This window comes from Schistocerca serialis, chromosome 2, assembly GCF_023864345.2.
Source record: "Schistocerca serialis cubense isolate TAMUIC-IGC-003099 chromosome 2, iqSchSeri2.2, whole genome shotgun sequence".
Lineage (NCBI taxonomy): Eukaryota > Metazoa > Arthropoda > Insecta > Orthoptera > Acrididae > Schistocerca > Schistocerca serialis.
In genome coordinates, this window is record NC_064639.1 from 1,078,928,099 (window position 1) to 1,078,941,718 (window position 13,620).

A 13,620-nucleotide genomic window follows, 5' to 3' on the forward strand; every position below is an offset into this window, starting at 1 on the left:
GATTATCGAAGCATCTTAAACACTCAGTACACAACGAAAACAAACAATAATCAGACTGTAATTGCGTCAGTGCGTAGATTACGGTACAGGCTTTCATATAAAAATAAAATTATTGAGATATCTTAACACGTCTTTTTTTAAATTTAAAAACGATACTTACTTAAGAAAAATACGCCTCGTATATCGAGCTTCAGCTTCACAATGGTTACATTTTCATAATGTAGATGGACAGTTAAGGAGTCCCAGAATATGGCAAGTTACCCACGTTACGAGTCCGACGCGACTGGTAAGCTGTCGTAATAAAATGATGATTGTCAGAACTTCTGACCATTTTATTGCATATAGTTCAATAATTGTCACCCTGTAAGTGATTAACATTGTAGGATCATAGGTTAATGTAAGCGCTCGATAAGCCATTGCAAATGTGAAATGCTGGCACCGTCAGAATGTTGCATGCAATCGTGCAAACGTGCATGCGTTGTGTTGTACAGGTGCCGGTGTCAGTTTGTCGGATAGCGTTGCATGCCTGTTGCACTTGGTCGGTGAAAACAGGGACGGTTAAGGCTGGTCGTGGAATACACTGGAATTGTAGTCGGATGATGTCTTCTATGTGTTCGATTGGAGATAGACCTGCTGATCGATAATATGTATAGCATGGTGGGTTAAAACAGCGGCATGTGGACGAGCGTTGATCGATTGGAAAACACCCCCTGGAAATCGCAACCCAGACCATAGGTTGCAATACTTCTGCATAGAAGATGGATGAAGCTTGCACAGGATGGACTATGTTGGAGAATTATATCAAAGTTCGTACTGAAAACGCCAACTACTCTAATGAGAACTCTATTTTCATAACAAATTTAGAGCACCGTTTCGACTACCTTTGTCGGCTGTTTGAAATCTCCTTCAGGAAGATTCTGATGTGGGTGTAAACCTAATTATTTTAATAAAATATAGAATGTAAGCATCAAACATTTCTAATCCATCAACATGTAACTCATCTCATTTTCTTAGAACTTCGACTCTCCGTATTGTAGATGCATGTGGAATGCAAACAGACGAAGGAGTTCAAATTATTTATTCCTATATCACATTTCTCGCTATTTGTCAATGCATTCAAATATCCTGCGGTATGCATCCACACCCATTTACACTGATCAGCCTATAAGTGGACGTTGCAGAACATTCAACGGCCAGTTGTAATTACATTCACTAAGTTGGCATCAATCCTATCTGTATAGTGACAGTTTTCTACATAGAACCACCACACACTATGGCATTAAAAGTATCTGGACACCTCGCTGAAAATGACTTACAAGTTTGTGGCGCCCTTCATCGGTAATTCAATATGGTGTTGGCCCACCCTTAAACTTGATGACAGCTTCAACTCTGGCAGCCACACGTTCAATCAGGTGCTGGAAGGTTTCTTGCGGAATGGCTGACCATTCTCCATGGAGTGCTGCACTGAGGAGAGGTATCGATGTCGGTGGCTGAGGCCTGGCACGAAGTCGGCGTTCCAAAACATCCCAAAGGTGTTCTATAGGATTTAGGTCAAGACTGTGTAGGCCAGTCCATTACAGGGATGCTATTGTCGAGCCGCCACAGGCTGTGCATTATGAGCAGGTGCTCGATCATCTTGAAAGATGCAATCGGCATCCACGAATTGCTCTTCAACAGTGGGAAGCAAGAGGGTGCTTAAAACATCAATGTAGGCTTACGCTGTCATAGTGCCGCGCAAAACAATAAGTGTAGCAAGCCACCTCCATGAAAAACACGGCCACACCTCAACACGACCGCCTCCGAATTTTACTGTTGGCAGATAACATTCCCCGGGCATTCGCCATATCCACGACCTGCTGTCGGATCGCCACATTGTATACCGTGATTGTCACTCCACACAACGTTTTTGATGCAGTTTGGAATTCCTGTGTGAAGGTCTGGATTGATGTCTGCCTGTTACACATTAGACCCTCTTCAACTGTCGGCGGCCTCTGTCAGTCAACAGACGTTTCCACTTCTCTATCACATCGGAAGCAGTGGACCTAGGGATGTTTAGGTGTGTGGAAATCTCGTGTACAGACGTATGACACAAGTGACACGCAATCACCTGACCACATTTGAAGTCCGTGTGTTCTGCGGAGCACCCCATTCTGCTCTCTCACGATGTCTAATAACTACTGAGGTCACTGATGTGGAGTACCTGGCAGTAGGTGGCAGCCTAATGCACCTAATACGAAAATCGTACGTTTTTTGGGGGTGTCCGAATACTCTTGATCACATAGTATACGTTTACTCTGCCGCATGCTGTTTAGAAAAAAGGACCACGTGCACAGCTGAACACCATTGTGTGTTTTGTGCTAAACATCTAGGGAGGAGAGAGATCGGGAACTAGGTACCTCGTACAGGGACGCATCCTCTGGCGGCTGGTCGCTGGTGACTGCACCACACAGCGTGTAGTTGGCCCACGTGGCGTTCTGCTCGTTGCGGTACCACGTACCTGACCAGGTACACAGCTTACTGGCGTACTCCTGCGAACAAAGTGTTGATGTGATTTAGCAGTGAAGGATGGTTAATTCGGGGGAGGGGGTCAAACAGCGAGGTCATCGGTCCCATCGGATGAGGCTGGGGGTTGATTTGAGGGAGGAGACCAAACTGCGAGGTCATCGGTCTCATCGGATTAGGGAAGGATGGGGAAGGAAGTCGGCAGTGTCCTTTCAAAGGAATCATCCTGGCATTTGCCTGAAGCGATTTAGGGAAATCACGGAAAACCTGAATCAGGATGGCCTGACGCGGGATTGAACCGTCGTCCTCCCGAATACGAGTCCATTGTGTCAATCACTGCGCCACATCGCTCAGTTTTAGCGGTCAAATTCCAAGTCCACCGTAACGTATTGGATTATATAGACTGCCCGAGATCCATCCTGCATGACATCGCATATGAAAAATACATGCAACACACAGGAACCCGCAAAGCATAGGGGCTTATATTACGTACAACCCAATCGTACCCTCTTCATGAAATGTCTTTTCTAGTTTCTTTTTGTAGCTAGCGGACTATCGGACTAACGTATTTGAGCTTCACGTAGAGATCACACTGCCTCACGACAATAACCTGACCATGTGCCGAAAACGTTTCTGTTATATTTTGTGAGCATTTAAGTTATTTAATCAAAGAATGAAAAATGTAGCTTTAAAATTACGACAGTACAGGTCATATTATCTTGTGTGAGAATTAAAACTTTCCCGGCGTACAGATTGTTCCATAAAATTTTGAGCGAACTGCCGGATGTTTGCAGATTGCTGCCACGATGTTTTGGAGCAGAATCTTCTGGCCACCTTCAGGTGAATACTGACAGGAAAGTGAGTGAGTTCCGCTTTTAAGATCCCACCTGCACATGCGCGGTGTGACCAATAGGCGTTGCGCACCTGCTGTTTGTCTGCAAGTATGGGCGCTGCGTCGCGCGCCCTCGGTGGTGAAAACTGACTTCATCGATACCAGATCGGTTGTCTTTGCATGGCAAAAGACTCCGGCTACTCAGAGGACGAAGTTCTTATATCACGGGATTCCATTAAGAATTTAACTGGAAACCGCGTCTCGACCAGTAAGGGACTACTTATCTACTATACACTGGAAATATTTCAGCCAAAATATGTAGAATATTAAGAATACATAAAGTTAAAGCAGTTTTGCGTCCTCCTCCTAAAATCTCGGCGCTATTGGGATCTGTTAAAGATGACTTAGTGTCGCGCAAGGCATCTGTTTACAGAATTCCGTGTGAATGAGTCAATTACATAGGACAAATGACGCGCACTGTGCAAAGTAGAACATCGGCGGCATACTCGCCTCCTTCGAGCCATAACGTCCGCTAAAGCCGAACATTGTACTTCCACTGGTCACTTGATGAAATACGACCCAACGAAAATTGTGGCCCATACGTCAAACTTTTGGAGATCTATCATCAACGAATCAGTGGAAATAGGACTGCCTGAGTCACGTACTAATCGAGAAGGCTGTTTCCGGTTAAATTCTGCATGGAACCCCGTCATAGAAAAACTTGGCGCTCTGCGTAGTCGGCGTCGTTTGCGATGCAAAGACAATCCATCTCATATTGATGAAGACAGTTTTCACCACGGAGGACGCGCTACGCAGCGCACATACTTGCGGACAAACAGAGCGTGCGCAACGCCAATTGGACACATCATGCATGTGCAGGTGTGGTCTTAAATACATGAGCGCAATGCCTTTCGTGTCAATATTCACCTGAAGATGGCCAGACGAATCTGCGCTGAAATATCGTGGGAGGAAGCATCAGACATCCGGCAGACATATTACTTCGTTTTATTTTTCCTTTTGCACGTAACAGACTTCGCTGACAAAGGCTACGCTCATCGTCCTCTCTAAGAGTTACATTTGTTTCACACTCACACTGAAGCAACCAGTACTACGTTGCGTCTCCTGATTAATTAAGCAGTTAGTCACTGATCATGGAAGCCTTTTCATTTACGCTCTATTTTCACTTACGCCCTCTATTCTCCAGGACAATTACCGATTCGCAAACACAACACTGTATCAAACATAAATTTCTTAATTAATCATTCGTGCCTTCCCGTGTATAACTGTAATACTTTTCTTCTACAAAGCGACGTAAGACTTTGAACTATTAATTCCATTTCCTACCAATGTCTGCACATTATGTATCCACGGCGCGGCGGGGCGCGACCGTTCTGTACGTAAGCTCAACATCGACTGTTCACGCCACGTTAAGGCGGAGATTCATCCCTAGCGCTGGGGCATTGTTGTCACTATACAGAAGCACAATGCTCCCTCAGAAAAAGGAGTGTTTGGCTTTCAGAAATCAGTGATAAGTAATTAGTACCTTATACACAAATCAAATAAAGTTTTGCATCAGCCGGGTTCCCAGAACTACTGAAGATAGATGTTGACTGTGTATATTGTATCTCAGACGCAGTTCCTTAGACTGTTCAGAGATGTCACTAAACCAGCCCAAAGTTGTAAACAACCATGCATGAGCAGCGTCTGTTAGACGGAGGGGGTCCGACACCGATCAGTTCCAGTCATTCCAGCAGGAAGGAGGTACATGGCTCGTGTTGTGTGTAGTTAAAGCATGCGTTTCTATCGCGTCCGTATTGTTACTTTGTGCCAGGGAGAGCTCTCAAAAATGGCAGTGTCCAGGCGTCTCGGAGTCAACCAAAGCGATGCTGTTCGGACATGGAGGAAATACAGATGAACTGTCGATTACATGCCTCGCTCATGCTGCCCAACGGCTATTACTGCAGTGGATGACCGCTACCTATGGATTACGGCTCGGAGGAACCGTAACAGCAACGCCACCATGTTGAATAACGCTTTTCGTGCAGCCAAAGGACGTCGTGTTATGACTCAAACTGTGAGCAATAGGCTGCATGATGCGCAACTTCACTCCCGACGTCCATGGCGAGGTCCATCTTTGCAACCACTACACCATACATCGCGGTACAGATGGGCCCAAGAACATGCCGGATGGACCGCTCAGGATTGGCATCACGTCCTCTTCACCGATGACTGTCGCATTAGTCTTCAACCAGACAATCGTCGTATTTGGAGGCAACCCGGACAGGCTGAACGCCTTAGACACACTGTGCAGCGAGTGCAGCTAGGTGGAGGTTCCCTGCTGTTATGGGGTGGCATTATGTGAGGCCGACGTACGCCACTGGTGGTCGTAGAAGGCGCCGATACGGTCGTGCGATACATGAATGCCATCCTCCGACCGACAGTGCTACCAGATCGACAGCATACTGCGAGGAATTCGTGTTCATGGAGAACAATTTGCTCCCCCATCGTGCACATCTTGTGAATGACTTCCTTCAGGATAACGATATCGCTCGATTGGAGTGGCCAGCATGTTCTCCACACATGAACCGTATCGAACATGCCTGGGATAGATTGAAAAAGGCTGTTTATAGACGACGTATCTGAGGGATCTACAACGAATCGCTGTTGAGAAGTGGGACAATTTGGACCAACAGTGGCTTGATGAATTTGTGGATAGCATGCCACGACGAATACAGGCAATGTTCTATTATCAAGTGTTTCAAGTGTTATACATTGTCTAATGTGACATACTGTCGTATTAAAATACATTATTAGACACATTGTCTAAGAGTCTATATTTCTGGAAGAGCCTACTGCTTTGTTTCATCACTGAGTATACCAACTCGACTCAACATGGTATACTCAAGATGGTATACTCAGTGATGAAACAAAGCAGTAGGCTTTGCCAGAAATATAGACTCTTGGACAATGTGTCTAATAGTGTAATTTAATACGACAGTATGCCATCTTAGGCAATGTATAACACTTAAAACACTTGATAATGGCACTTTGAAGCCAAAATCATGATTGTGTAAGTGTATATTGTAACGCCGGAAATGCATATCCTCCTATTTCCATCTATTGCACTGCAAATTTTTTTCCTTATTTTGTTACCTGAAGATATAACATTTCTGGACCTTTGTATATTGTAATTGTTTTACTGTTTGTATATATACATTTATGCATTTATGTTGGTTTGTTTTGTGAATATTATTTGTATTTATACGCTGGGTCTGGCCTAGGGAAAACTAAGCTATCGAACGAATACATCGATAGGTCGTGTGGAGAACCAAAGTGTTTAGGATCTTTGGTAGTGTTAGCTCTGTCGCGTGGAGCGCGGGCGGAGCAGAGGGAGTCTGGCTGGGGTAGTGCAGTGGAGCAGGTGTGTTGTGTGACGCTCCCGCGAGTTGCCGCGCTTTCGGGGTTGGGCAGCATGTAATTGCGCTCGACTTGCTATGATAGTTTCTGATACGGTGTCGCGGACGGGAAGCATTAGCTGGCGCACATCAAGAGCCCGTTTCGCCTGGTGACCGTGTCGAGAAGAAGCGCGCCAACATCCAGCTTCTGCAACAGCGACGGCCGACAATGAGTGACTGTCGCCACCTCCTCGATCGACGGCTTCAAACCTTCAATTAACTAACAAGGAAGACTGGAAGCACGTAAAGTTTTAGAACTGTATGGCAGACCTCAGCTTTTCAAACTATTCAAATCACAATATTACAGCAACGTAGCATGAACCTTTGTTGCTCATTGTCCCAATTGCATTACCAAGAAGGAATGAACCCGAGTGTCGTTGAAATTCAAACGCCAGCATGATTCGATTTCACTGCTTTAATTTCAAAGTTCAGTTAAGGTATTCATAGCTGGCTACAATATTTAGATTACACAAGCACAAATTAAGAGTGCGAGTTTTGTTACCGTATTTTAGCTTACCTGTGACTGCAGCTCAGCTTGGTACGTACTAAATTTTACTATTGTTAATTGTTCAGAATCATTTAATTCAAGTTCAAAGATAAATCTCTTATTTCTAAATTGCGTAGATTCAAGTAGCTTTTGAAATGATTGTTGAGGTAGTTCAAGACTAACCGTATCTTACTGAATTTCGATGTGCTTCAGAAAGAAAGCTCACTATTAGCTTTAGTCACTAAATTAACTTTCGGTTTTCCGGTTTTATTAATTCTTTTGCTAAATTAAGTCAGAGTGTAGCGAAATTTATTACTTCTGACAAACTTTCAGTTTTCACACTACACGTGTCAACCTTCAGTTGCCACGCTTCTAGTGCTAATTATATGTGTAATAACCTTTCTTTTTCAGTTACTATAGTAATTGTCCTTAGGACTGGCGACCGTAATTTCCCCCAAATCTCAAATATCTAATTAGCGCCAATTAATTGTTAACGTAACGACCGCACATTTACTTTCTTTATTAAATTTACCCCTTTTCATAATTAATTTCCACCAGTTTCATTTGCATTTTTCCTTTCATTTAGATGTAACCCTTTCCTCCCTCTTTACCGACAGATTAACTTCGGTGACGATTGCTTTTCCCAAATTTCATTAGGTACACGCGGTTTAATTTTTCACTGTCATTAAGTTCGATAAGTGAGGGGGAGGTTACAATATGTAACACTGTAAATCAACAGTCTAATGGCGGTACTGACTTTAAAAAAATATATTATGACTGTGGCCCCTCATTATGAAAAAATTATTCGCTAGCGTTATCCCCAGTCCGTGACTGCTCCTCTTACACTCTTTTGCTACCGCGTCACGTGCCCGTAACGCCACCTCTGCCGAATGAGCACAATTCCTCGTGTACGCACGTTTCGTATCACACCACTCATCGTACATTGTTTAACATGGAGCTCTGGAGCAGACCTCCCGTTTATGTTCACTGTTGACCCAACGACATCGTCAATTACGATTGCAATGAGCACGGGACCGCTGGGACTCGACCGTCGATATACGGCTCTTCGGGTGGTCGTCTGCGGAAACGCCGTTCGAAATATGCAGCGCGCCACCGACACAGGCTGCTGGGAGCAGTATTACGCTATGGGAGACATTCTCTTGCGCTTACATGGTACCTGTAGTAGTAATCGAAGTCACGCTGATAGCTGAGAACCACCTGTAACCTTTCATGCTTGATGTCTTCCCTGACGGCCATGTCACCCTTCAACAGTAAAATTGTCCTTTTCTCTGAGGTAGAACTGTACTAGAGTCGTTGGAGGAGCATTGCAGTGAACTCACGTTGATGTGTCGGTAAAATTCGCTTGATGTAAATCCTGTGGAATACATGCGGGTCGTTATCGGGAGCCATCACCGTGTATGCAAATCGGCGGCCCGTTATTTACACGAGTTGCATGACTTGTGCGTAGAATGTAATGTCACGCACCCCCACAAAAGTACCAACAAACTGTCGGATCCCTGATACGCAGAATCTGTGATGTATTTCGTTCCAAAGATGCAGAAACAAACTATTAAGCAGGTGGTCATAATTTTTCGGCTCATCATTGTATTTGTTTGATTGTATTTTAATTTTCTATCATCTTGTTGTATGATATTTTCTGCTAGTTTTTAATTCGCTGTTGTATTGTTCTTCCTGACTGCACGTACAATGGTGAATTTAATGGTGTCTCTCCCGTGTTTCATTGTATTGTTTTCGTGTGTTCCAGTTGTAATCTGGGGATGATTTGTCTATAGTTTATGTGTGGACCCAGAATTGCTGTCGTGAATTTTAAGTGCCTTTAAAAATGCGAGAGCATGTGGTTCGTTACATGGGCATGTTATATTATTATCCAAGTGGTCTGTTATGGGTGTCTCCTTAGTTACTTAGTTGAACTCGAGTACTACTGAAGGAACAACATACGAGTGTTTGTTGCTGTCGTCGTCCACTTATCTCAGTGGCGGTCCTTACGTTTGCTTTGTAACGTCCTACGTCATAAATGGTTCTCACTTAGTGGTGATCGAGTACCCTAAGGCGCAGTAAGATGGAAATGCAGTCCTCTATAAAAGACTTAACAGATCGTTGTCAGGAAGTTGGACTTAAAATAAATCACTCCAAAACAAAGCTTATGCATGAAAAGTGGGTAGCTGCAGGACAAGTAACACTGAACAGCAACATCCTAAACAATGTTACAGAATACGTCTATCTGGGGCAATTAATTGACACAAAAGGGGATCTGAAACCTGAAATTTTTCGTCGAATTAAACTGGGTTGGAGGGCTTACGGAAGAAATGCAACAGTTTTCAAATATAACATGCCAGTCTACTTACAGAAGACAGTTTTTGATCAGTGTGTACTACCGGTTTTAACGTACAGGTGTGAAACTAGGACTTTAAATGAATTTTTCAAAAGGAAACTTAGAACTGCTCAGAGAGCTATGGAAAGGTCAATGTTGGGTCTCACTAAGAAAGATCGACAGAAAAGTGAAGACATTCGAGTAATAACAGAAGTAAAAGATATTATAGAACGCGTTAAGGCTCTAAATCGGCAGTGGGCAGGACATATTGCACGAACGAAGGATGGAAGATGGACAAAATCAGTTTTAGAGTGGAGTCCCAGAGAAAAACTAAGACCACCAGGGAGACCACCTGATCGCTGGGATTAGGAACTCTGGAAGGTTGCGGGCTTCAACTGGCAGAAGACAGCAGAGGATAGAGATGCATGGAAACACCTCTTAAAACTGTATTTAATAACGTAAAGAGGCTACATCTTTTATAGACTGAATTAGCTGAACAATAAATAAAAAGGCGCAGGTTAGTATTATAGGACGTCTAATTTTAAGTTATGGCTAATGCCAGTTTAGTTTTAAATGGGTCCCCAACTTGAACTGAAGCCAAATTTAAGCTACGGCTAACGCCTCTAACTGCAGTCATAGTTTGTTATAAGGGATTATTGTCCTCCTCGATAGCTGAGTGGTCAGCGCGACGGATTGCCGTCCTACGGGCCCGGATTCGATTCCAGGCTGGGTCGGGGATTTTCTCCAATCAGGGACCGGGTGATGTGCTGCATTCATCATCATTTAATCCCCATCCGGTGCGCAGGTCGACCAATGTGGCGTCGAATGTAACAAGACCAGCACCAAGGCGGCCGGACCTGCTCCGCAAAGGGCCTCCCGGCCAATGACGCCAAACGCTCATTTCCATTTCCATAAGGGATTATTGACAGAGTACTAAGTGGCACAAAGCTAATTAAGGTAGAAACTGTGATTTCAGTCCTTTGAATAACCTTCAGTGTGACTTAGAGCCCCTGCTGTTTGTTGATGTGTGCTAATTTGGACTACTAGCTTGCGACATAGAGAAATGTTACAATTTAACAGCGAGTGCCCGATTGTGTCCATTATGTATGTTGGTTCTTTAACGTTCAAAATTTACTGTGACCTGATTTTCATTAATGTATTTCCGGTTTACTTTTATGGCTCTGCGTAACGGACTGCTCCATAACACACTACTGGCCATTAAAATTGCTTCACCAACAAAAAATGCAGATGATAAACGACTGTAATAACGGCCTTGATACGCCTGGGTGTTGAGTCAAACAGAGCTTGGATGGCGTGTACAGGTACAGCTACTCATGCAGCTTCCACACGATACCACAGTTCATCAAGAGAAGTGACTGGCGTATTGTGACGAGCCAGTTGCTCGGCTACCATTGACCAGACGTTTTCAATTGGTGAGAGATCTGGAGAATGTGCTGTCCACGGCAGTAGTCGAACATTTTCTGTATCCTGAAAGGCCCGTAGAGGACCTGCAACATACGGTCGTACATTATCCTGCTGAAATGTAGGGTTTCGCAGGGATCGAATGAAGGGCAGAGCCACGGGTCGTAACACTTCTGAAATGTAACGTCCTCTGTTCAAAGTGCTGTCAATGCGAAAAAGAGGTGGCCGAGACGTGTAACCAATGGCAACCCATACCATCACGCCGGGTGATACGTCAGCATGGCGATGACGAATACACGCTTGCAATGTGCGTTCACCGCGATGTCGCCAAACACGGATGCGACCATCATGATGCTGTCAACAGAACCTGGATTCATCCGAAAAAATGACGTTTTATCATTCGTGCACCCAGGTTCGTCGTTGAGTACACCATCGCAGGCGTTACTGTCGGTGATGCAGCGTCAAGGGTAACCGCAGCCGTGGTCTCCGAGCTGATAGTCCATGCTGCTGCAAACGTCGTCGAACTGATCGTGCAGATGGTTGTTGTCTTGCAAACGTCCCCATCTGTCGACTCAGGGATCGAGACGTGGTTGCACGAGCCGTTACAGCCATGAAGATAAGATGCCTGTCATCTCGACTGCTAGTGATACGAGGCCGTTGGGATCCAGCACGCCGCTCCATATTACGCTCCTGAATCCACCGATTCCATATTCTGCTAACAGTCATTGGATTTCGACCAACGCGAGCAGTAATGTTACGATACAATAAACCACAATCGCGATAGGCTACAATCCGACCTTTATCAAAGTCGGAAACGTGATGGTACGCATTTCTCCTCCTTACACGAGGCATCACAACAACGTTTCACCAGGCAACGCCGGTCAACTGCTGTTTGTGTATGAGAAAACGGTTGGAAACTTTCCTCATAGCACGTTGTAGGTGTCGCCACCGGCGCCCTTCTTTGTGTGAATGCTCTGAAAAGCTAATCATTTGCATATCACAGCATCTTCTTCCTGTCGGCTAAATTTCGCGTCTGTAGCACGTCATCTTCGTGGTGTAGCAATTTTAATGGCCAGTAGAGTATATATGAAACCTTGTTAAGGTTCTGCGATTAAATCTTATGGCAATGCTTAAGAAATGTATTGCTCTTTGGCTTTTTTTAAATTTTTTATTTTTTTAACGTTATAGGACAGTGTTGCTGTGCCTTGCAGCGTGACACAGTCACTTATGGAGTTCTCTTCGACAAAGCAAGAGTGTCCCACTTATCTGCGTCTTTCTCTTTTGACAGCTGATTTGGTGAATGACATCGATGTCAGCCATGCCGAGCCGATACTGCCGGTACGGGTCCTCGCTTCCAGCACTTGGGCTACTGAAGGGATATCGCCTCCACATCCAGCAGACCACTGATGCGCTTTTAGAAATAAACAAAAAAGGACAAATATTTTAAAATAAAAATTTGTGTCAGCCAGGAACATCGTCACAAAGAAAACACGGCAGTTGCATAGGCAAACACTTGTCTTGGCTTGTCCGTAGATATTCGACGTTTCTGAGAAAACGACGGTCATAATTTTCGAGGTAAGTTACATGCCTTTTAGCGAGTAACTACTTCAGGCGGAATAGTGTTACAGAGGCTAGCGTTGCGGCTTCGCAGTTTTGCGTCCCATGTTCGAAATATGATTATTGTTGTTAAATTTTTTTATTTATCTTGGAATATGCGTAGAAGATTATTATATATACGTTTCCCATTGTACGCTGAATGTAACTGTCTCCTTATTAGTCAACTAATTGTATGTCTGATGAATGAATCAAAAAGAAAAAAGGGGCCAGGTGCGAGGAGGGCTGGGGCACAGAGGATTTCGTACAAACCGTAATATGTGAATGGCAGTTCATCCATTCCTGAAATCAAGGATTTCGACGAATTTTGCCTGTTTTCGACATTGATAATGACAAGATTTCAGTCCCAGGAATCTAAGACTTTCGAAAATGTTTTAATTTCAAGTTTTAAGTCGCATTACATCCGACAAAAGAAAAAAAAATTCGATTGATATAATTAAAAATTAGTAATTTTCTGATTTTTCATTTTGTTTTAGTGTGAAACCATTCATCTTGATAAATTTCATGATTCTAGGTCAACAGGAAGTGCCCTGTAGGTTTTGATGAGTGAGTTTGCGAGTATCTAAATACGTGGCATAAATGCCCATATAGACACACCAACAAACGTTTTGCATCATCCCGGTTCACAGAACTCCTGAAGATAGACGTTGACTCTGGATACTGTATCACAGACAAAGTCCCTTTGACTGTTCACAGATTTCACTAAACCCGCCCAGAGATCTAAACAATCATGCGGGAACAGCGCCTATTAGATGGAGGGGGTCCGGCAACCGATCAGTTCCAGTCAAGCCACCAGGAATGAGATACTCCTCTCGTGTTATCTGTAGTTCATCCACGCCAACACTGTCAATACCGCGGTTCGATAGCGTCCGCATTGTTACTGTGTGCAAGGAAGGGCTCTCAAAAAGGGAAGTGTCCAGGCGTCTCGGAGTGAGCCAAAATGATGTTGTTCGGACATGGAGGAGATACGGAGAGA

At 44.2% G+C, this 13,620-nt stretch overlaps 1 protein-coding gene across 1 annotated transcript in view; it reads right to left on the reverse strand.

Annotated features, from left to right (window-relative positions):
* The window catches only part of LOC126456633 (secretin receptor-like), a 198,241-nt gene that overhangs the window by 158,374 nt on the left and 26,247 nt on the right, over positions 1-13,620 (reverse strand). Inside the window, exon 3 of the mRNA XM_050092377.1 lies at positions 2,397-2,528. Coding sequence (XP_049948334.1) covers positions 2,397-2,528 — 132 coding nt within the window. The remainder of the gene's footprint in view (positions 1-2,396; positions 2,529-13,620) is intronic.